The 23,064-nt window shown below is 49.6% G+C and overlaps 1 protein-coding gene across 17 annotated transcripts in view; it reads left to right on the forward strand.

Moving 5' to 3' along the window:
- AGAP1 (ArfGAP with GTPase domain, ankyrin repeat and PH domain 1) overlaps window positions 1–23,064 on the forward strand; it is a 554,841-nt gene that overhangs the window by 346,307 nt on the left and 185,470 nt on the right. For all 17 annotated transcript variants that reach the window (XM_023259842.2, XM_023259844.2, XM_023259845.2 and 14 more), the window contains one exon: window positions 19,464–19,632. In XM_023259842.2, coding sequence (XP_023115610.1) covers window positions 19,464–19,632 — 169 coding nt within the window. The remainder of the gene's footprint in view (window positions 1–19,463; window positions 19,633–23,064) is intronic.

A 23,064-nucleotide genomic window follows, 5' to 3' on the forward strand; every position in this document is an offset into this window, starting at 1 on the left:
GGGAGAGAGGGCACGGCCCTCGTTGTAACCCTCCCCTGATATTGTCACAACCAAGCTTTGGAAATTTGGAGAGGAAGTGAGTTCCGGGTAGGTGTTCTCTTCCAAGTTGCTAGAGAGCCGCAGATCCCTCACGGTGGAGTGAGTCTGGCATTCTTTGGCTCACGATGGGAAGACCCATCAAGGGAACGCCCACAGGCAGAGGCCAGACTTATTCTCGTAAGACATTGGGGAGCACGCAGGGTGTGTCGCAAAATCAAGTCTTAAAATTGTAGACCGTATAGAACGTCCCCATTATTTTAGTGTAGGAAACGCCAAAGGTGCTAGAAGGCAGTGATACCAGTTAAACTGATCACGCTATAACACCCGCTTTCTCAGTTGCCCCCGGGCTGTACTATGGCTGGAACCCACGAAGGATGCGTCTGCTGCCAGTGGGTGAAATATTGGAGAAATCTGCCCAGATTGGTGGCTTTGGGTTTCATTACCGTTGACCATCACCCCTATTACTGGTCCCCAGCAGGGCGTCCGCACTGAGCTGAAATAGCATAGCCTACAGCCCGCGTCTCTCCAGGGAGCAAAGGAAAAGAACCCGGCTAAACCATCTGGTGTATTTAGATAGAGTTTTCTAAAACATTCAGTGTTTCTCAGCAGTGGAGTCACCGGGCCAGCTGCTGGCGTGTACCCCTGACTTTCGATGGTTAGGTAATTTATTTACCAAAAAGGAACCTGGCATGTTTTTCTGCGCATGGGATTCTAATGAGGTGATGCTTCCATAATGGGGTGAGCTGTGGGGGTTTGAGAGCACCCGGCTTGAGGATGCACGAAACATGGGGAATTCAGACAGGTACCGGGCGGGGCCGCACAGCGGCCCCTTCGCAACCCACGTGTCGCCCTGTGGCTCTCGTCACTGGCACAGACGTGTGCTTACAGTGCGTGTGTCTGCTGCTCACGCTCCCCTCAGGCTGGACCCGGACTCCAGCAGCCGCCACCTTCAACTTGGTGATCGTGGTAAACCCAGGGAGCCGGATGGGGGTCTTGCACCCAGAGAAGATTGGAGCAGAGTAAGGGACTGAATCGAGTTCAAAGGGAAGTAGGTCAGCACGGTGAGGGCCCTAATCATTTCATTAGAAGTTCAGATTGTGAGCCCCTGCGGGGCTCAGTTGGTTGAGCGTCTGACTCTTGACCTCCGCTCAGATCGTGATCTCGCGGTTCGTGAGTTCGGGCTCCACGTCGGGCTCTGCGCTGACAGCTCGGAGCCTGGAGCCTGCTCTGGACTCTGTGTCTCCCTCTTCTCTCTGCCCCTCCCCTGCTCATTCTCTCTCTCTCCCTCTCTCAAAAAAAAAAAAAAAAAAAAAAATCTGCCAGAAGAAGTGAGTTATGATCCTTAAAGACGCCGATGCCATTCGCTTATGACACCGCTGTCCGTGGAAGTGTTTACATAGAAGATCATCCATCAGACACGAACCCCGAGTTTGAGCCCCAAGGAGGGGTCCTGTGCACGCTGGTGTGGTGGAAAAAGAAGGCAGCCCCTCAACAGAACACACCGTCAGTGCGTGGTCCCCAGCTGTGGGCCGAGCTTACGGGATCCCAGTGGAAAGACGAGCTTTTTGGAACCGTGGCTTAGGACACAGGCTGCGGGTCATGAGTTGGGGGCCCCTGGCCCCGCAGCCCTCGGTGGGGTTGGCGTGAGGCCGACGGGCTCGCCGTGTGCCTGGAACGGGTCAGCTACTGGGGAAGCTCCTGGAAGCCGGTCTCTGAGGACTGCCTGCCGATCTCGGTGCTGGGGCAGGTTCTACAGGCACAGGGACATTAAGCAGGGACCTCTGTGGGGTGGGGCCCCCAGGGTGTCATTTCCCACCGGTCTCAAGGCTTCACATTCCTCTTCCTTCCCTCCCATCCTTTTCCCAGTCAGCTCTACTTCCAGGCCTTCATTCTTCCCAGGGTTGTGGCATCATCCCTAGAAGGGTCTGTCCGTCCCGAGCCCCAGGCTCAGCCCCGGTGCCCTGACACACAGCATGGCCTCGCTCCGTCATTCCTATGGCGCGGGCTTTCTCTGTGCTGGAGGTGGGAGTCGTTGAGAGGAAGGCTCTCGCCCCGGCCCTGTTTCCTGCCCTTGGGAACCTTGAACAAGAGACCCTCTTGTCCAGAAGCAGAGGGTGGAGTTGCGTGTGCGTGGCCAGACCGTAGGAGGCGACGGTCGCTCTGGAGATCAGGCGCAAACAGGGAAAGGACTGACCCAACCCAGACTGAGAAAGTGTCCCGGAAGTCGACCGCAGCAGTATCTCCAGGCCCCGGACTTGCTCGCTCTGCGCTCCGTGAAGTGTGGACCCACCTCACCCGCTGCCACACCTCCTCTCCTGTTCGGGCTCGTCCCCAGAGGCTCAGGAGCCGTCAGCTGGACTGCCTCCCGCCCATGGGTCCCTACACCGCCTGCGTCACGGGGAGCCGTGGGAGGTGCGGCACAGGCGACGGGAGTGACCGTGAGTCTCGGCTGTTCCTCAGGACGGGTGGTTCCCGCACCGGCTGCCCTCAGCCGTCGCAGGTGCGGTGACGGGGGCCGGCTAGCCGAGGAGGCGCTCTGGCCAGCGTGGGGACAGCCGCAGGTGCGGAGCGACAGCTCCACGCCTGAGCGTGGCCACAGCTGCTCGACGGTGGACCTGGGCCACCCGCCTCTGCACAGGTTGGAACCTGCCCCCGGACCTTCTGAGCCCACGTCCGTGTTCTTCGGCATTCCTTCCGGGACGTGCCTGTTACCGTGGACATCGAGGACCCGGCCGGCCGGTGTCCACCCTGGAAATCTGGAAGAAGAATCGCCTGGGTGGAAAGTTGGGTGACAGTGTCTTCCAAGGTCACTTCCGATTCCAGAGGTACCCCCTTCCCCCCCCCCCCCCCCACCAAACCTCAGCAAACTGAGGCCGATGGAGTCAGCTGGACTCCCGAGGGCGGAGCTGCTGAGTGAGATCAGGGAGTCACGTGGGCAGGTGTGAAGCCCGGGGCCCAGGAAAACCCAGTTCACTTGATTCATCCTTCTCAAGATGCTGCCTGTCATTAAATTAAACCTACAGCTCGGTGTAGATAACAGGCGGAAGCCTCAACCAAAATAATGACACTGCTCTGGGTTTGTGGATGCTCCCGCGGGGTGATCAGCCGCACAGGTTAGCCCAGGCCGCAGGACTGTCCCTGCTGAGACCTGGCGGAGGTCCAGGCCCCCTGGGACTAGTGGCCACCCTCCCTCCGGAACGGACCAGCTTAGCTCCCTCTCCACCTCCACTGGGCACTCTGCAGACAGCCCCCAACTCGTAACATTAAACTGTGCGGGGGCAGGCTTCTCAGGCTGCTCGGTGGTCAGTGTTTTCAGGTCTCTGAAAATCGGTACACCTCCAAACCTTTAAAAAGCCCTCCCTGCCTAACTTTCTCGGGGGAGACAGGGTGCGTGTGTCTGGTGTGTGACACTTGGCCGGATCACGGTCAGGCTGGGCGAAGGGCGGCCTGTTGTGTGGACTTAAATAGGAGCCTTAGGGAGCACCTTGATAGAAAAACGGAGGGGATAATGAGATAGAACTCAGACCTCGGGGCTCCACATCTCAGCATCGCTGCCTATTCATCTTCCGTGTCGAGAGAGCAGCCGTCGAGGGCACGGCTGACAGAGGTGCACGCGCCGGGATTCCGAAGAGTGAGCTCGTGGCCACGCGGTCAGGCCAAGGACTTCATGGGGCCCCGCCCTGGAAGGCCGCCCGGGCTTCCTCTGAAGGCACGGGGTGGCTGGAGGAGCCCGCCCGGCTGACATGGGCTCAAATTGCTCCCTCTTTGGAGAACCTTCTCCTGGGATTCCTTTCTCACTCTGCACGGGCCCCGAGTTGGAAGCAGCCGTGTTTCTGTCCGCTCTCCCTGACGCACAGAACTGGACTTGCCCTTCTCACGGCAACACTGCCCCCTGAGCGGCTTAGGCCCTCCCGCTGCACAACACCTCTGATTCTGAATGCTGTTGACGCTTGTTTGTTTTTTCCGTGTTGGGGAGAGTCAGACTTGGACTCTCGAGTTATCAGAATGCTGATTTCTGCACATCTTCAGGTTCTGATCAGGTGGAAAATCCACCTCTTGGCTGATGCAAAAGAGACAAAAAGATCCGGGGTGATTTCCTAAGTGGGTATTTATCTCAAAAGAAATAACACGAGAGAAAAAGGAAGATATTTACATTCTGAGAACAGCAGCTCTTGCCTGTACCCACTGCTGGTGATCACCATTTAAAATACACACAACCTTCACATCGAAGAAGGACATTTTCCTGGAGCACTGAGGAATCGCTACGAATCCGTGATCAGCCCCTTCAGCTAGCTTTGCACACCTGCTCAGGTAGACCTCAGATTTCCCAAGGCCGTGAACACTGAGTCACGGTCAAGAGAAACTCTTCATTGGTCTCCCCAAGACATTGCAGAAGTCCAACTAGCCTGAGTCTAGATGATGAGGCAGATCAGTTCAAAGCCCAAATTTCCAGATGCGCAACGTCTTGAGCGATAGAATGACTGATGATCTTGAGGACAGTGTCCCCCGTTCTTTCCCGAGAACAGCAGCGTCAGACGCGCCCCGTCTGTGACACGCTACTCCACGAAGCGTGATTCCTTCTGTGATGAACAGCTATTTGGTCTTGCTTCCCCTTTATAAGCCGCAGTGCCACACGCTGTCTTCTGGTCTGTGTGTTCTCTTCCAGCCTGGCTTCTTCTGTTTCCAGTGTGCTGTCCATCCTGCGGGATCAGGGGGGACCTTCATGCCCTTCCTCCACGAGAAGTCCTCCCTGATTGCCTGGCAGACCGGCTGTTCTGGTGTCTTCTAGCATCTGAACTGCCCCTGTCTAGCCTAGTCTAATTGAAGGCAAGGACTGTGCCCTGCTCCCCACTGTCGGCCCAGGGCTAGTGTGGGTGGCATTGAGTCCAGTCACGTGACCCCTGCGATGTCTTTGCTCCTATACGGCCTGGGCTGAGAGCCTCACGGGTGATGATCCTGGCTCTACTTTGAAAATCACAGCGAGACTGGGGCGGAGAAGATGAACCGTGTTGCACAGCCGTACCTCCCTGGGTGTAGATTAGCTTAGGGCAGGTGGGGGGAGGGGAACACACTCGTGGTATTATATACAAAAGTCATGAACTCTTGAACCAGTGCTGGAATCCCCCCTCCCCCAAACAAGCCATTTTAAAGTGGATTAGGAAAATAGGTAGTTACTGAGGAGCAGCGACCTGGAGCTCTGGCTGCAGGTGAGCCTTTCCGTTCTGGTCTGGCCGCCAGCAAATGGGGATGGGTTTGTAAACTGGGTGGAAGTTTCTAGAGTGGCTGGAGTCAGCCCTGGGGAAGCAGAAAAACCCCAAGTTTGTTGTGATGAGGGTAAAGGGATACCCCCTAGGGGGATACGGTGCGGCTTTGTTGAGGTTAAGGTAGAAGTTGGGAGTGTTCTCTGCCTCCCCCGGGAATAACCGCTGTCGGGTTGTCCTATGTGAGTGGTTTCACGGGCAGACCTGGCCCTCCAAGCCCGAGGTGGGAACGTCACCTCGAGGAGCTCCATGTATAGGTTTTGTTTGCTTCAAATCGCACTTAATGCTTTGCCTCTTTCCAAGAAAGGCTTTCAGGCAGCTTAGGACAGACAGTTGACGGGAAAGTAAATTAAGAGCATACATCTGCGGGGGCACCCGGGTGGCTCAGTCAGTTGAGCGTCCAACTTAGGCTCAGGTCATGATCTCACGGTTTGTGGGTTTGAGCCCTGCGTAGGGCTCTGTGCTGACAATGCAGAGCCTGCTTGGGATTCTCTCTCTCGCCTCTCTCTCTCTCGCCTCTCTCTCTCTCGCCTCTCTCTCTCTCTCTCTCTCTCTCTCGCCTCTCTCTCTCTCTCTCTCTCTTTCTCTCTCTCTCCCCCCCTCTCTCTCTCGCTCTCTCAAAAGTAAACATTAAAAAACCCACCACACATAGTCACCTAAGAACATAGGCCATACTTGTACACACAGAACTTCGTTTGAATTTGTTTTACATAGAGAAAGAAGTCATGATATGATGGGTCTCTGGCCTTCAGAATACCATTACCTCCATTCATCTTAAAATTCCTTCCTTCCTTGATTTCCTTCCTTCCTTCCTTGATTTCCTTCCTTCCTTCCTTGATTTCCTTCCTTCCTTGAGGGGTTCCTTCAGTTTCCTGTGCTGATTCCTTCTGATGCACAGGTGGAACCCGCACTTGTGATTTCCACACCGCGATGGCCTGGATGTAGCCCCGAGGAGCACCAGGACTTGGGGGCCCTCTTTGGGAACCCCCAAGCCCCTCATTCGAGGTCCAGGACTCTGGTTACTCCACCATCACATGGATCTCTGCCTTCCCTGCTCCCTGGGAACTCATCCGGGAGGACCTCTGCCTGCAGTCCCACCGACAGGTGGTTTCCGAAACCCCACGTCTCCCAGACTTTCAGACCTGCATGTCTGCTCCATTTGGCCAGCGTGGTGTCCTGCCCACCAGGGTTTCCAGAATTCAGCCACGGTCTGCTATGCAGGGAAGGGCAGTTCTCCCTGTGATTTTGTCCACATCACCTTGTGCTTTTCATCATACTGTTACTTCCTTCCCTCTACTTGATTCTGTTAAGCGTTTCCATGGTGGAGAAGATCCCCACTCTGCTTAGGATGGAGGCCTCACCCCTTATTGAGACCTCCCGAGGCCTCGCCTGGTCCCCCCTGCCGTGTTCTCTGGCCTCCCGACCCTAACAAATACAGCCGCTTGCGCCAGAAATGCTCGTTCCTGTCCCTCCCCTTTGCCAGACAAACTCTGCTCATCGGTCCAGACTTGAATGTCACTTCTCCGGAGTTCCCTCCACCGGGCGTGTTGGGGCGCACCTGCCGTGCGTGCCCTCCCCTTGCTGTGTTCTGTCGTTTCTCTGTTCTCTTGGCTCATCTCGCTGCCTGATTCTCCCACAAGACTGGGAGCCTCTTGGAGCAGAGACCTCTGGGGTCCTGTTGCCTGCATCTCCTTCACATCGGCGCCGTCTTGTCGAACGAAGAAGAAGGCACGAGTGGCCACACGCGTGGGCTGTCCTCACACCTGCGGGCCTGCGGTTCCTGGAATCAGAGGCAGAGGAAGCCGCCTCCTGATGCTTTCAAGCCACAGAAATAAGGCACAGCCGTATCCAGCCTCCACCTGCTGCGAATGGAAGAAAAGGTCCCCACGGTGGGAGAAGAGCTTAAGGTTTTTGCTGTGTCTTGTTTTTTAATTGTAAAATACACCTCGCATGAAATTTACCATCTCCACCGTTTTCCAGCGTGTAGTTCAGCGTTCAGTGTATCCTCCTTGTGCAGCCAGGCTCCAGAACCTCTTCATCATGCAGCACCTGAGCCCGCGTGCTTCTCACGCCAAATCCTCGTTTCTCTCCCCGCACCCCCGTTTGCTGTCGGTCTCTGTGAATTCGTTCTACTCTTTGATTACCTCGCGTGAGTGGATCGCACGGTATTTGTCGTTCCGTGACTGACGCATTTTCATTAGCATAAAATCCTTGAAGTAGCGGGGGCTAGGGCTTCCCTCCTTCCTAAGGCTGAATAATATTCTCTTCTGTGTATAGAGAACATTTCGTTTTATCCGTTCATCTGTGGAGGGATGTTTGGATGTCTCCCTCCTCCGGGCCGTTGTGAATAGTGCTGCTGTGCACGTGGGTGTGCGAATGCCTCTTGAGGTTTCGTTGTCTGAACCACGACACGCAAAAACTAGAGAGGATGACTGAATTTTGTAGACGTCCAGCCTTCTCCAGGGCCTGCGGTGGAATATGCTGGGTGCGGTCCTGAACAGAGTGAACTGGGGAGGGGTCCCTGGGGTATGAAAGCAGCAGCCCGGCCCTAGTCATATGGGTTTGTCAGGAGCCCTCTGAGCGTTGGGGACGCGGTCCCCTCTGTGCCTCCAATGACCTGGGAACTCTCCCTGGCATTCACCCATCAGTTTCAGATGGGGTGATGAACCGTTTTTCCCAGACAGCAGTGCTTTCACACACGTGCAATGATACTGCCAAGGTATTCTGAGTATTTTCAGGGAATATCGACAACTTTTGTTAAAAAGAATGACTGCAGGGGCGCCTGGATGGCTCAGACGGTTAAGCGTCCGACTTTGGCTCAGGTCATGATCTCACAGTTCATGAGTTTGAACCCCGTGCCAGGTTCTGTGCTGACAGCCCAGAGCCTGGAGCCTGCTTTGGATTCTGCGTCTTCCCTCTCTCTCTGGCCCTCCCGGCTCACACTGTCTCTCTCTGTCTCTCAAAGGTAAATAAACCTTAAAAAATTATTTTAAACAACAAGTTTATTTTTTAAAAAAATGACTACTGATACACTCCTACCTTTTGCATATAAACAAAAAAGTTAGATTCTTTATCAAAGTCTTATTTCTGCCTAAGTAATTTCTTATTTATTTTATAGAGCCCTGAGGGTTTGCACAGTGTTTAGATTTCCAAATAAAATGGCCAAAATGCATGCTCGCTATCGAACAGGTTCCTCGTGTTGATCACACAGTGTGTAGGGCGTGACCAGACAAAAAAAAAGTCCTATTTCTCTATAAAAATTAAACCACGAAATATCCTAGATCCTACCTAACCTATTTTTTTCAAGATTGAAAAATCCTTCTGCCTTCTTTTCTAAAAAAAAAAAAAAGTATATGTGTGTTTCTGTAAATACACAGATTTAAACGTAGCCTGTGGATTGGAGTCTTGAAAGCTTCTAGTAGAGCCGATGGGACATTGTCCTATCATACACAGCATGATATTTCATCATTTGAGCCCAATCTGTATCATTTTGTTTTCCATCTTTGGTCTTCTTAGTACTCTTAACCATAGCCAGAATTCTCGCGAAAAGGTAAATAAATCAAAACCATTGGTTTTCTTCAACTGACAGTAAGTCACAGCCGAGGACTCTGCGGGAGAGGACGGACGTGGGGGGTAGTGAGGAAATCTTTCACTTCTCCTAAGAAATGGAATCCCATTATTACAGTTTATAAATATTTTCTTCTGCGGCTCGTAACCCAATTGCTGGCTTGTCGCTAAGGTCTTGCAAGGAGGAGAGGGGTGGAGGTGGAGGCCCGCCGTTTCTCAGGTGTGCCTGTGGCCCCAAATGGAAACCAATCAAGGTGCGATTTATGTTCATTAAGTGCTTGTCAAAACTGAAAAATTTTCTAATCAACAGCAATCTAGCCGCGGCCCCCTCAATGGCTGGGAGTGCTACCTCCGCGGCGTCGGCTGTTTGCCTGTTACAACTCTAGGCTAAAATCCGCTGATGATTACATTAGGCTAAGCTGCGGAGTAAATGAACCGTATCTTATTTAGGTGCCACTAGCTTCAGTGTAGTCCTGCCCCGCAGGGCACTTGATAGCGTTTTATGGCTTTAAAATTAGTGTAGCTTCCCATTTGCTGCAGGGCGCTGCATGTTATGCCTTTGAACTCAATAAGCAAGGGGAAGGGCGCCTTTTGTTTTCCCCCGGATTTTTCTCCCTTGCATTTTAGGCAATTTTGTTTTGCATCTTTTCCAGACGGCATTTTGCAATAAAAATGTCTGACTACCATATACAAGCCTCCCCCACCAAAAAAAAAAAAAAAAAAAAAAAAAAAAAAAAAAGAAGGAAAGAAAAGGGGAAAGAAAAAGAAAAGAAGGAAGGAAGAAGGGTGGGGAGAAAAAGAAGAGAAAGTGGAAACCGTCTTGCGTTTGCAGAGGCCAATTATTTTTTTTCCTATGCTGGGAAGTGAAAAGTCACTTTGAGGGTCACCCCCAATGGCTTCTTATGTCAGAATTGCTACCCGAAGTGGGAACAACACTTTTTAAAAAAAAAAAAAATTTAATGTTTATTTTTTGAGAGAGAGAGAGAGAGAGACAGAATGTGAGTAGGGGAGAGGGGCAGAGAGAAAGGAAGACAGAATCCGGAACAGGCTCCAGGCTCTGAGCTGTCAGCACAGAGCCTGACGTGGGGCTCGAACCCACAAACTGTGAGATCATGACCTGAGCCATAGTCGGACGCTCAACCGACTGAGCCACCCAGGCGTCCCTGGAACAACACCTTTGACTCAGGAAATGCCCACATAAAATCAGAGGGCAAATATTCCAGAATTTTTACTGGACACAGTAGGCAGAGCCGTCATTCGCTGAGGGCTTTGACCCTCTCGCAGACACTTCGCACATTATTTCAGGTGATCCTCGCACGTGAGGTAAGAACTGTTCATCCCCCTATTTTTAAAGATGTGGAAATGGGGACCAAGCATGATTAAGTAGCAAGTCTGAGGACACAACTCCAAGGTTGGATCCTGGGCTTGGTCCCCAAGGCCATCCTCTGGCCAGAAGGAGGCTGACTTTGTCCTCGGCAGACGTGTTTAGGAAATCAGAATGTCTCAAGAGTCAATGAACTGACTGCTCCTCATTGGAGATGAATCTGATCGAATCACTGTAAACCACCATGGCAGCAGTAACATCAGGGAAATGGATGAACTCCTGTTAAAGCAAGGCATCAGGAGGAAAGAAGAGATGAGCCTTCTGTATGGGTGTGGTGAATGTTTCAAAGCTAGAAGTCCTGGGGCGCCTGGGTGGCTCAGTCGGTTAAGCGTCCGACTTCGGCTCAGGTCATGATCTCAACGGTTCATGGGTTCGAGCCCCACGTCGGGCTCTGTGCTGATGGCTCAGAGCCTGGAGCCTCCTTCGGATTCTGTGTCTTCCTCTCTCTGTGCCCCTCCCCTGCTTGCTCTGTCTCTTAAGTATGAATAAATTTTTAAAAATCAAAAAAAAAAAAGTCCTTAAATTTTGTGGTGGGCAACAACGGATATGGGAGATTTCTGTCCTACTTTGGGTCAACTGGTAGAAGAAAAAGCATAGCGATCATTAGTGTCCCCCGCCCCCCGAGGACAGACCATGTCCTTAAAAATCTGCTTCTTTAAGAGCTGAGTATTCTGGCAAGTTCATCGTGAGAAATCTGGAATCTTAAAGAGCTTCAGATCTGATACCGTTATGACGAGCATTCCTATCTCATTCTAAACTTCCCAGATCTAACTGTCGGTCCAGTTGTTTCAAGCCATAATTAATTATTAAAGTACTCATATAGCCAAGGAAAGGCGCTAGCTCCTTCGAGTTCATCGTCATGAAATTTCACTCATGCTTGCCTTTCGAAGAGGCCTACAGTGACTGGGAAGACAGGAAGCCATTTCCATACCGACACATTCATTTTGTACGGGCTGGGTTTGAGCACGCATGGGTTACAACTGGGTAATATTCAATTTAACCTAAAATGAGGAAAATCTTTCTTGCAGTGGAAAGCTCAATCGACTAGGTCAATCAAGACAGATACAATCAGGGAGCAAAAGGTATATTCATTATTCAATTTAGAGTTTTCTGCTGTTTTGATTTCTATTATAATAACCCACCCCCCTGGGCTAACGTTGGACTTTAGCCCACGCGTGTTGGAGGCTAGCCACCAGACTGGAGAGGTGGGCCCTTGGCATGTTTGGAGCTGTCCATGGTGCGCAAAGCGCACCGCCTCCGATGCCCCGTGATGCTTCACCAGCCTGCCCTTCTACCCAGTCTTATGTCACTACCTGGCCCTGATCCCCCATGATGTTTCACCAGCCTTCCTTCCTACCCGGTCTTATGTGACTCCCTGGCCCTGTAAAGCCTTTATTAACTAAAGAATTGGATGTCATAACTGTGGGCTTTCGTCTCCGTCACCGGTAGACATCCACTTCACCAGGTACCTTCTTCCTGTGGTGGCCACACGTCACGTTGACGTGCGCTCACAAGCTTTGGCCGAGTGGTCTTCACAAAGGCAGTTCCGAAAGCGAAACCCTGCAATTCTGTTGGCTGTCTGGGGAAACAAAAATCATGCTCATAGGGTGTTTCGCTTTGAAGCTGCCTCCTACCTCGCTATTGTGACTGGTCCTTTGGAGAGAAGGAGAAATTGTCTTCTTTGAGTTATGTGATCTGAAAGGACACGGCCAGAAGATTTCTCATAGTTTTACGATATTTCCATAGTATTTTTAGGGTGTCGGTTTCCTCTGTGCCCATGACTATAGATGAGGCTATTGTTTATTATTCAGAAATGTTGGACTTGAACATTTGCTTAGTCTCTTTGAATGGACGGTATTATGTGTGTCTTTATAGATTAGTTTCCTTTGAAAAGAGTATTAAATGGAGTTGGGAATAGCAGTGCATCTAACAATGGGCTCTCTTACATACTTTTTTTTTTTTGAGCGCAGAAGTAAGGATTTTTAAAAATAGAACTTATACAAACTACAGTTCCTCTTTGAACCTGGACATTCATGAAGTGCAGTGAAAATCAGGAGAATGAGTCCATCCTTTCCTCCAGGAAAAGACAAACAACCTGAGGAACATCTCTAATGTCTCTGCGTAGAGCTATGCTGTGCGCATAAAGTCACGTGTGCGTAGCCGTTGGCCATTTTGCAAACATTGAACTGGACGAGTGGTTCTTGAGCCTTGTGGCCTCAGGACCCCTTTGCCTTCTTAAAAAATAACTGAGGAATCCAAAAGTGCTTTTGTTTCTGTAGGTTGTGTCTAATTGATACTTAGCACATTACAATTCAACACTAAGGAAATTTGTAAATATTCACATAACTCATTTAAAATCACAAACCACCTGGAGCGCCTGGATGGCTCAGTCAGTTCAGCATCTGACTCTTGATTTCAGCTCAGGCCATGATCTCGTGGTTCTTGAGTTCAAGCCCCACAATGGGCTCTGCACTGGCAGGCAGAGCCTGCTTGGGGTTCTCGGTCTCCCTGTCTCTCTGCCTCTCTCTCTCAAAAATAAAGGAACATTAAAAAAAATAATAATAAATTGCCCTTTTGTAATATGATTACATAAATCACATTTTTATGAAAAACGCCTTTTCCAAAATGAAAGAAAATCTTGACGAGAGAAGATTGTTTTCTTCCCGAAACTCATTGATGTCTGGCTTAATAAGAGAGAGCTGGGTTGTCATACCGTCATCTGCCATCAGTTCGCTATGTTATGTCATTTTGGTGCGTAAGGACCCTCACCTGGTACAGACATTTTGCTGGAAAAGGGAAGAGTATTCCAGTAGACATTTCTGATCATTGTGGGTGTTCTGTTGGGTTACTACACCAAAATGCAACGTGACAATTTGTCAAAACTTAGGAACGCAGCACAGAATCTGAACAGTTACCACTAAATCTTTCCTCTCTGCTCCCTTAAAATTCATTCAGCCTCACATGTGACACCGTGCATGCGTCATTTCAAAAATATTGTTTAACTGAGGTAGGCAGCTTTCCAAATGGTGACACTTTTCATCAGATGGTATCCAGAAGCTGCATTCATTTATATCACTGCCCATCTTACCAGCAAAGGCCTTAAGTATTTGGAAAGTGTCAGGCACATGGTGAGAGATACGAGTCTCCAAGGTTGTCATGCTCACTGGAAGCTCAAATTATATTTTATACGCTGGATGCGGATACTGTGTGCTATTTTTCTTGCATTGTCCATTTTCAAGAAAATACCTGCCAAAGGCCCAAGACCGAATAAGCCTGGTTCATGTCTGACATGGTCATTCTTGCAAGTAAAAGTGTGTCCCAGCCACAAAACTGGCTAGTCAGCTTGCAACTCCAAGCAATTGCAGAAGTGCATTTCTGCAGGACACTGTCCAGCTTGTGTGTGTGGCACAGACACTCATACGTACTTTCTGTGTCCTTATGCAGAAAATTCAAAAGACATGTATGTACTCAGGGTTGAAATATTGATGAATCTGTAGCTTTTTGGTTGGTTTGGTTTTTTTGCTGCTTGTTTTTTGGGGGCTGGTTGGTTGGTTGATTAAGAGCATTCTTAAGTGCAACTTTTTTTGGTTTTTATTTAGAGAGCATGGCAATGAATCTTATAACAGCAACAGGGACTAATACAATTTGGTGCCACAGCCTTGGTTTGTGCTCTGGGGCCAGCACTTTTAGCCACCATTAAAGCAAATTTCAACACAGTGAAAGAGGCAAAAAGTGCCTTGGAATGTTTTGAAAACAGTACAGAACCTGTGAACCCCTTGATCGGGCGTCAGGGACCATGCTTTGAGGACTAACAAGCTAGGTCATCCAGAGAGGAAAAATCCGATCCAATGGCCGTGGCCAGTCATCAGTCTGTCCTAACAATTATCTACCCTAGAGAAAGTTTATTACATGTTAACATAAAATATTAAATCTCTGAGCGTTTATGTGTAGTTAGAAACCAGAACTTACTGGGAAAACCTAATTGGAACAAAAATTTCCGTGATTCTTTTTGCATCACTTAATTATGGAAATGAGGAGTCTCCATACTTTAAAAAAAAAAAAAAAAAAACAACCCAGTGTTTAAAAGCAGAGTGGTGTCGATTGCATCATCTCTGCAAAGAGAGTACGGTTTCAAAGCCATGGGTTTCTATTCAGATGCCCTCATTCTGAGATGCCAATCATACCGTTTCTGCATTTTGGGTTAGCTTTCAGATCTTGTTAACTGCTTTTGGTACCCCCGTGAACACATAGGGCAAACCCATCTTTCAGCAGACAGCCAAAGGTGACGTCGGGATGGGAGGCAGGGAGAATCAATACAGTAAGGGTATTTTTAGGGACTCTTGATGGATTGCTGTATTTTGAGCTTAACTTCGAGTGCCAGATGCCCCAGAGCTGACTAAGATGAACTCACCATTTGCTGAGAACCGTGGGGCCGTCGTGCACGCAGAGGGCTCTGAGGTCACCAAGACAAGACGCGCCTTCTTCCCCGCCCCGTGCGGTTTCGGGGAGAACCCCTGTGTCAGTCTAGCAGCCTCTCGTGGCGTTTGGGTGAGGGTTTACTCAACTCGCAGGAGCTCGGCGTCACCGAGCTGATGACCTCCAGGTCCTGGTGACGCGTAGCCGTGAGCTTTTAGGACAGGATCGTATGGCGGCAGATCACATGAACCCTGCGTACCGGGAGCGATCGGAGGCACCGCGGCGCTAATGACTCCGCGGCCCTCCCTGAAGGCGGCCCCCCAGAAGGTGGGAGCCGTGTTAAGCTGTGCTTCCGTCAGCAGGCTGAAAGCTGCGGCTCTGACACGGCTCCCAGTCGCTCGCAGGTTTCTCTCCTTGCACCTCATTTGCATCTGGGACATCAATTAGCATGTTTGTTGAGGCTAATTGAATGAAACTCAATCATAGCTCTTAATTGCTTGACTATGTGAAAAGAAATCACATTAATGCAGCTAATTAAGTGTACGGCAATAGATGCAACATAATTAGGAGCGAGAGGTAAAAAACAAGGGTTGGCAAAGGTGTGGGAGCCGGGTTGCGGGGGGACCCGGCGCACAGTCACCAAGGCCATCGACACGTTCAGGAACGGGTCCCTGTGCTCCCGCGCCTGCTTGGAAGAAAGAATCCGCCGCCAAGAGCGCGGACAACTTGAGAAGAAAAATGCAAATAGGTTGGCAATTACTACTTTTTCAAGCTGTTGTGGGGCGGGAGATGGCGCCTCAGAGGGGCCTGGCTCTTGAGTGGGCCCCGGGGACTTGTTACGTGCTGTTTAAAAGTACTTGGCTTTGAATTACCCTCATGCCTCGTTAAAGGGTTTTTTCCCCCTTTTATCATCGATCAGCATTTTCTACGAGGAGCACACGAGGGGTAGTATCTGTAGCATTTGCATATCAAAATCAAAATCAAAATCAAGCTTGCTGGCTTTATTTTACCCGGCGAGGTCCCTCCCTCGGGCCCCGCAGGGCCCCACGTCCCGCTTCTGAGGAGGCCACGTTGTATACCGGTTCTGGCTTTAATTCCTCAACTGCCAAGCTGGGGAGACATGAAAAGGGATGGATTCTTTCAAACACGGGAAACTCAGCATCGTTTCTCTTGGGGGAACCCAGAAGCCACATGCTCAGGCCTCCTTGCCTTCCACTGTTTCTGAAGCACCACCTCCACGGGCTTTTCGTGGATTAGGAGATGCATCTTGTAAGGTCTGTAAAAAGAAAAAAAAACAAAAAAAAACAAAAAAAACCACAGTGGCTTGCAACGCAAGAATTGCCAAGTTCATATTCTGGGGTTTTTTTTTTTAGATCTAGTTCCTCTGAAGTTTCGACGCCTAACTCAAGCGAGGAAACAGATTCCCTGGCCCATGCTGAGCCAAAGATAAATGTGTTCCTTTGCCGCGTTCACATCCAAAGAGCAGACTCTTGGTACATTTCTATAATAATTTTAAATAAAATATCCTGGTTATTGTATGTTAAAACATGCCTATTAAAAGAGCCCATGCTGAGGCTTAGTCACTATCTGATTAGCCTCATTTTAGAGCCCATAAGCAATAAATGCTCAATTACACTCCTGTTATTGTATTTTAATTTGTTAAGAATTGGCATTAAAGAAGAAAGTTATAGCAAGTTGATATTTTTGAAAGAGCAAGTGTGGGAGAATGAAGTCATTCTGTACAAGCCTTGACTTTGGTTCTGAAGCTTGGGTCTGCCCATTTTTGTTGGATATTAATGGAAGTACGTTGAAGATGTCTAAGAACGGCCTTTGTTTTTTCTTTAATGACCTTGACACTTTGCCCTCCACTAAGCAAGGATGGCTTCCTTGGTGCTTTTTGTTCACATCCCCAGAACCTTGAGCTCAGTCACGAGTCTTCCCGTATTCCTTCCCGTCTGGGTCTGTTTGCTCCTTCACTCTGATTTCGTAACCACCGTCTTTCTGTCTTTGGTCCATATCCTTCCAAAACCACAGCTCTTTCACGGTTCGTTATATTTTGGGGTGTTGCCCAAGCGTCTTGACTTCCACGTGGAGTCTTCAGTCTTGTTGCGACGGCGGAGACTGACTCCAGGCAGCGCGTCCTGCGGGGTCAGCATGCCTCGGGACCTCTGCTCCTGGCCTCCATGGCTCACGGGAGGCTTGTGGATGCCACTGCCGCTCTCCGGATGGTTGGTTTTACAAGTGCTGATGAAGGCCCAGCCTCCCCACTGCCTCTGAAGAGCTGGTCTGTATCTGCCCCGCTTTGGTGCAGCTGCGATCCTTTCTCTGGCCGTCTTCAGTCCCGGATTCCTCCTGGCTCTGGTCTTGCTTGGCCTTGTGAGGGTGTGTTTGCCACCAAGAGTTGGCCATTTGAGTTGTATCCTTACGAAGTCATCAGGGACCCTGTAGCGTCTTTTCCTTCTGGGTTGGTGCTTTTCAAACCTTCTAGAGTTCTGTGTTTGCGCCATCAGAACGTCTCCCCCCCACCGTGGCCAGGCCTTCCCATTCTGGGCTTTTTCTTCCTGCCCTTCCTCCTCTGCTGAGAATTCCCACGCCCTCTTTCCTGAGTCTGGGTCGGCTCCCGCGTGCCCCCCTCTAAGTGCTCTCTCTCTCTCTTTTTTTTTTTTTTTAAACAATTCTCATTTTTTTTAAAGTGTGGCAGAATAGGGATTTTTGTTTATTTTGTCTTATTTTAATGTTTATTTTTGAGAGACTGCAAGTGAGCGAGCGGCAGAGAGGGGGGACAGAGGATCTGAAGTGGGCTCCACGCTGGTGGACTGACACCAGCAAGCCCAGTGTGGGGCTTGAACCCACAAACCGTGAGAGCATGACCTGAGCCAAAGTCGGACACTCGACCAACTGAGCCACCCGGGTGCCCCTCCTCCCCACCTTTTTTCTAAGTTTATTTATGTACTTTGAGAGAGAGATCGAGAGAGCGCAGGGGAGGAGCAGAGAGAGAGAATCCCAAGCAGACCCTGTGCTGCTAGCACGGAGCCCGACGCGAGGCTCGATCTCACGAACCATGAGATCATGACCTGAGCCGAAATCAAGAGTCAGATGCTGAACCGACTAAGCCACCCACGTGCCCCGTAAGTGCTTGCGTTGTGGGGTGAGGTCTCTGCTTTTACCACTCGAGGCCGACCCTCCCTCCAGCAGACTGCGGAGGGACGATGCCTCTTCTCGCGCTGTCTGTCCTGAGGAGCCGCGTGCGGGCTCCTTCCCCTGTGTTGGAATCTTGTGCTTCTGGTTCCTTTTTTGTGTCGTTGCTTCTGTCCGCAACCGTCCTGCTGTTTGATGACCCAGTGACTGCTTCTCAGCCCCTTCACCTGCCGGCACGTGAACTTAAAGGCTCCGCGGCCTGCTTTCCAGAAGCCGGGGATCCTTGCCTCGGCTTCCCTGCTGCTCTCCAGGCCCCCTTTGCCTCCCTTGATAGACTTTGGCCGACTTTCCTCATCCCACAGCCTAGGTCTCTGTCCCTTGTGCTGCGCTTCTAGGACTTTACCTGGTTGTCTCTGCGTCACTTGACCCTACGGGTTAGCAATTACAACTCACTTTTCCAGCCTCCCTGGGTCCCTGGCGGCCCACACCCTGGTTTATTTGGCGGTTCTTCTGAAATTACATTGACAAGAACTTCATTGTTCATCCTAACTACAGATTTATTGGCGTTTCCCCTTTATATTCTGAAAGGAATCCTACCAAGATTCTGCCAAGGAAGGAATGCGTTTGTTGCATTTCATGCTCAGCCTTAAAACACTTGACGTGCTGTTTGCCCAAGAATGTTTTAGAATATGCCCTTTCTTAATGTGTGAGGTCCATTTAACATGTCTACATGTTTGGCCAGGGGGCACTTTGCCAAAAAAAATGCATTGTGAAGGGTCAGTAATTCCTAACTCACCAGTCGGCCCCTCACCCTGACTCTCAGCTGCTTCCCCTCTCCCCCCACCCGACAACCAACTCTTAGATAATGTTTTACTCTGCACGGAATTGTCCAGCGACCCCCACAGAGACCATCCCTGTCCACCTAGACATCCCTGTGGCTCCCTGTTAACTGGGTCATCCACCTCCAGCATGAGGAGAACACAAAGATGCTTTCTCTGGGCACGGTGAGCTGCTCGGAGAAACACAACGCTTGAGTACCAAAGAACGTTCTTTCCTTTTCCACATCACATCCGGCCCTTACACACCCATCCGCGAGCTCCACGTTGTCTCAGCACCGTACCACCGACGCCCTCAGACATTTTCCTGGTCCTTATTAGTAAAATGCTTGGCCTTTTATTTCAGGACTTTCTTACCTGAGTTCCCAACAGACCGCTTCATTCTTATCTAGAGGCTTCCTGGTGTTGCCATCCAAGGCAGAACAGTTGTTATAAAATAGCTCCCTACTCCCTGGAACTTTACCTGAAACTTACAGGAAGACCCCGGGGTCCTAGTGCACCTTCTATAAGCAGCAGTTTATAAAATACGATTTCACGTGGACACTTGTTTTCTCCAGCTGGTTTCTAATCCCCCTGATGGAAGCATTTCCTGTGTCTGCTTGGATTTGCGGGGCCTGGGTTAGTTCAGGACAAAGAGCCTGTGGTTTCAATATAACGATGATGCCACCATAGTAGACAGATCAAAACCTCATTATTTTTAAAGTGCTTGCCACAGTGGAAGGGTCATAGGATTACAACTCGTGGTGTCTGATAGAACCTTGTGTCCTAGATTGTGAAAGGTCGTCTTTTTAATACCTCTTGGATGTTTAACATTTTGAACAGGATTACATGCAGAATGTTCATGGTAAAGAGATTGATCTTCTGAGAACCACTGTGAAAGTCCCAGGGAAGAGGCCACCCCGAGCCACGTCGGCCTGTGCGCCCATCTCCAGCCCTAAAACCAATGGCCTGTCCAAGGACATGAGCAGTTTACACATCTCCCCAAATTCAGGTAAGCTCGCAGCGGACGTGCTGAAGAATCCAGCGTGACGACGGCGGTAGATGTCGCTGGTTGCAGGAGAGTGCGGAGCCCTTGCGGTCAAGTGAGATTTTAACCATTAACATTGTACGTTAAGGCTTAGAAACCTCTTCGCTTCTGTGGGTGGTTCTGTGACTGCCAGCCAGCACCTGGTGCCATTTTGAGTCATGGCCGCCCAGACCAAACCACGAGGTCCTCCCCTAGTTGTGTAGTTGGAAGTCGAGGCTCACATATGATCGAGGATTCGGGGGCCTTGTAAAATACGTAAATTAATCGTGCGGATATCAAGGGTTGGTATTCATTTGTGGCGACCCAAGTGGATAAAAGAAGGAGAGCTATTTGGAGCAAGATTTCAAGGAAACTGTCGGACCTATCCAAGATTTCCGTCCTCTCGGTTTTGTATGGTAACTGTCGGGTCATTCTTTAACACAACTGTAATTTTTCCTGTTCTCTTTTAAAGGAGCATTTGCTTTTTAATTCGGGATCAGAGAGCGTGTTTTCTCAAATTTAGACGTGTTTAGAGATTCCTGGCCTTTGTGTGCAGTTGCAAGCCATTCAAAATGTCGTGGGTCGCTTTTGTTTAAGAATCTTTGCAAATGACTGCCCCCGGCTTTAACCTTCTGGTGATTATTATCAGAGAAAAGGCTGGAGTCCTCCTTCTGACACGCTTCAACACATGGATTTGTTTTCCCCAGCAAAAAGTCCCTTTCTCCTCTCTAACCTACATCCAGTCTTCTCAAAATAAATTATGGTTATGCGGCACTTTCTAGCATATGTCTTTGCTTCTTAAAAATGCTGCATTTTCCCCTTCCTGAGATGTTAAGTGCTTTTAAAGAGGGATGGTGCTAACCCCACGGTTCTGTGGCTCAAATATGGCATTGGTTGGTGAAAGCAGGGTAGGAGAAAGGGGCCAGAATTGGGGGCCATAGCTTGGGCTTTACTTCAGGATGCCAAGGGGTGTTGGACAGCTCACTCAGCCAGGTTTTACCACCACATCAGGTCGATCTTGCCTGGCCTGCCTACCTCACAGAGATGTGATGGCAGGTAAGATCACACCTACGACCGTTTTGGGAAACTCATAAAGTACAATACAAGCAGCAGCCGTTATCACCAATCAGAACAAAACTGGGCTGGGCTTGCCATCAAAGGAGACATCAGCTCATTCCAGAGTGGTGACAAGGTCTCTCAGGACCTGCTGACCTTCCTTCCGAGACATATATGAAGTTTCCCTCCTCAGGGTGGTGTGCTAATGCTGGGATTAGAAGAGAGAAAAGAACCACCCAAGGGAAAACAAAAATTCTGTATTGAATGAAAAGCTGACGTCTTCACCACTTGGTATTTGTTAATTTACTCAAGACATATTTACTGACCACCTGTTCTGTGCCAGGAGTGGTGTGTGCTGTGGATACAGGGGCCCTGATCCGCAGAACTTCTGCAAGAGGCGGGCCTCTTCAAACCAGCTAATTTTCCACTTCCCCTTGTAACCCATCGTGTCAGATCCACGCGTTTATTTCTTCAAGTCAACCAACGCGTATGGCATTTCTGACGTATGCCAGGCCTGGTCCTGGGCCCTGGGGACGCAGAAGGTTAAGACGTCACCTCTACTCTCCAGAATCTCACCCTCTGGTGGGGAAGACAGACGAGCAGACAAGTAAACGCAGTGCCACATGGCAGGCCACGGCAGGAGTACGTACGGGGGCCTGCAGGCCCAGGGGTGATGTGTTCAGCGCTACCCTAGGAGACGGGGCAAGGCCTCAGGGCTGGGGCACCCCCTGTGCTGAGCGTAAACAAAGGAAGGGCATTTGCCAGGCATTGGGGTGGGAGAGGAGCCCCCAAGGTGGAGGAGCTGTGGATACGTAAGGTTTGCTGTTTAAATTCCTTAATCTTGAGACTCGCATCCCATGGTGCCCCTGTTCGTTTTCCTAAGGAAAAATGTGACATTTGGTAAACAGAAAGTACAGAATGCCATTTAACCATGTCCTGTCCCATGCAATAGGTTATGTATGGCCTGGGCCTGGGTTAAAGGAGTGTTTTTCAGTGCCCCCATTTCTTTTTAACGCCCCTGCCTTGGATGGACGGGAGGACGCGGGGAAATGCCGAAACCCCTTTTCCACGCTCACAAGCCCAGTTGGTTACAGCGCATTCTTTCAGCCCTAAGCCAAGTTAATTCCTCTTTTTTTTTTTTTTTTTTTTAATTTTCTTAATGTTTATTTGTCTAGAGCAGGAAGGGGAGAAAGCACATGAGTCAGGGAGGACAGAGATGGGGGAGAGAGAATCCCAAGCAGCCTCCACAGTCAGCACAGAGCCCGAAGGGAGGCTCAGACTCACAAACCACGAGATCGTGACCTGAGCCAAAATCAAGAGTCGGACACTTAACAGACTGAGCCACCCAGGCGCCCCGCTAAGTTAAGCTTTCTTAAAGGGAGCCTGCTTGGTTTTTCCTCTCCTTTGCATCACAAGTGGGGACGAGGAAATGGGGGTGTGACATCTGCAGGATCACAGTGCCCCTTTGGGGGAAGAAAGGGTCTCGTGGTCATGGCACGCTTGTCTCAGCGTGCAGGTGACGTCATCGGCGGGCGGCCCTCCGTTCCCTGCTTCCCAGGTGCTCTCTCACCTGAACACAGCAAATTTACCTGGCAGTGAATTGGCGTTACACTTACAGGGTGGACCACTGGCTAAAAATAGGTATTATTGTAACTGTTTTAGAGCTCTTGGCCAAAGAACTTCCCATGTGCTTAACAGTATCCTTCTTTACAACTCCTTTGAGTTTTGCTGTTTTGTTCTAGAGCTCTGAGTTAACTGGTCATGGTTGCTTCTTTTTATGCTGTTCCTTTTTATTTGTTTTCTTACCTCAGTGCTGCTGGAGTAGATAAGTGTCTTGTGCGCCTTCCCTTCTAGTAACTTTTTCATTTTGCACAGACGTGACACTTGCGTGTCCCTAAATCCTTGTGCATAACACTTCTTGTCTTAGAATAAAGGTCCATAAGTGAAGCGATTCAGCCAGTGAATATAAACACTCATGAGATTCCTGATATACGTTCCAAATTAATTTCTGGAAAGGTTTTGTTGTACAAACACCCTACCACCTATAAAGTGAGTTCCCATTTCACCCACACACACCTGTGACATTGCTATTATCATTTTTAGAATCTGTAGTAATCTGATAAGCAATAAAAATATCTCCTGCTTTATTTGGATTTCTTCAGTTAGGACTAAGGTTAGCCATCTCACGTTTATTGTCACAGGTATTTCTTATATTGAATTGTTTAGATGTCGTCTTTTCCCTTTTTTGTACTAGGTGTTTGTCTTTTTTATTGATCTGTAAGAACTCTTTATATATTGAGGATATTAGCGCTTTATAATACATTCTGCAGATAGTTCCCCAGTTTATTATTTGCTTCTTTT

This window comes from Felis catus, chromosome C1 (assembly GCF_018350175.1).
Source record: "Felis catus isolate Fca126 chromosome C1, F.catus_Fca126_mat1.0, whole genome shotgun sequence".
Lineage (NCBI taxonomy): Eukaryota > Metazoa > Chordata > Mammalia > Carnivora > Felidae > Felis > Felis catus.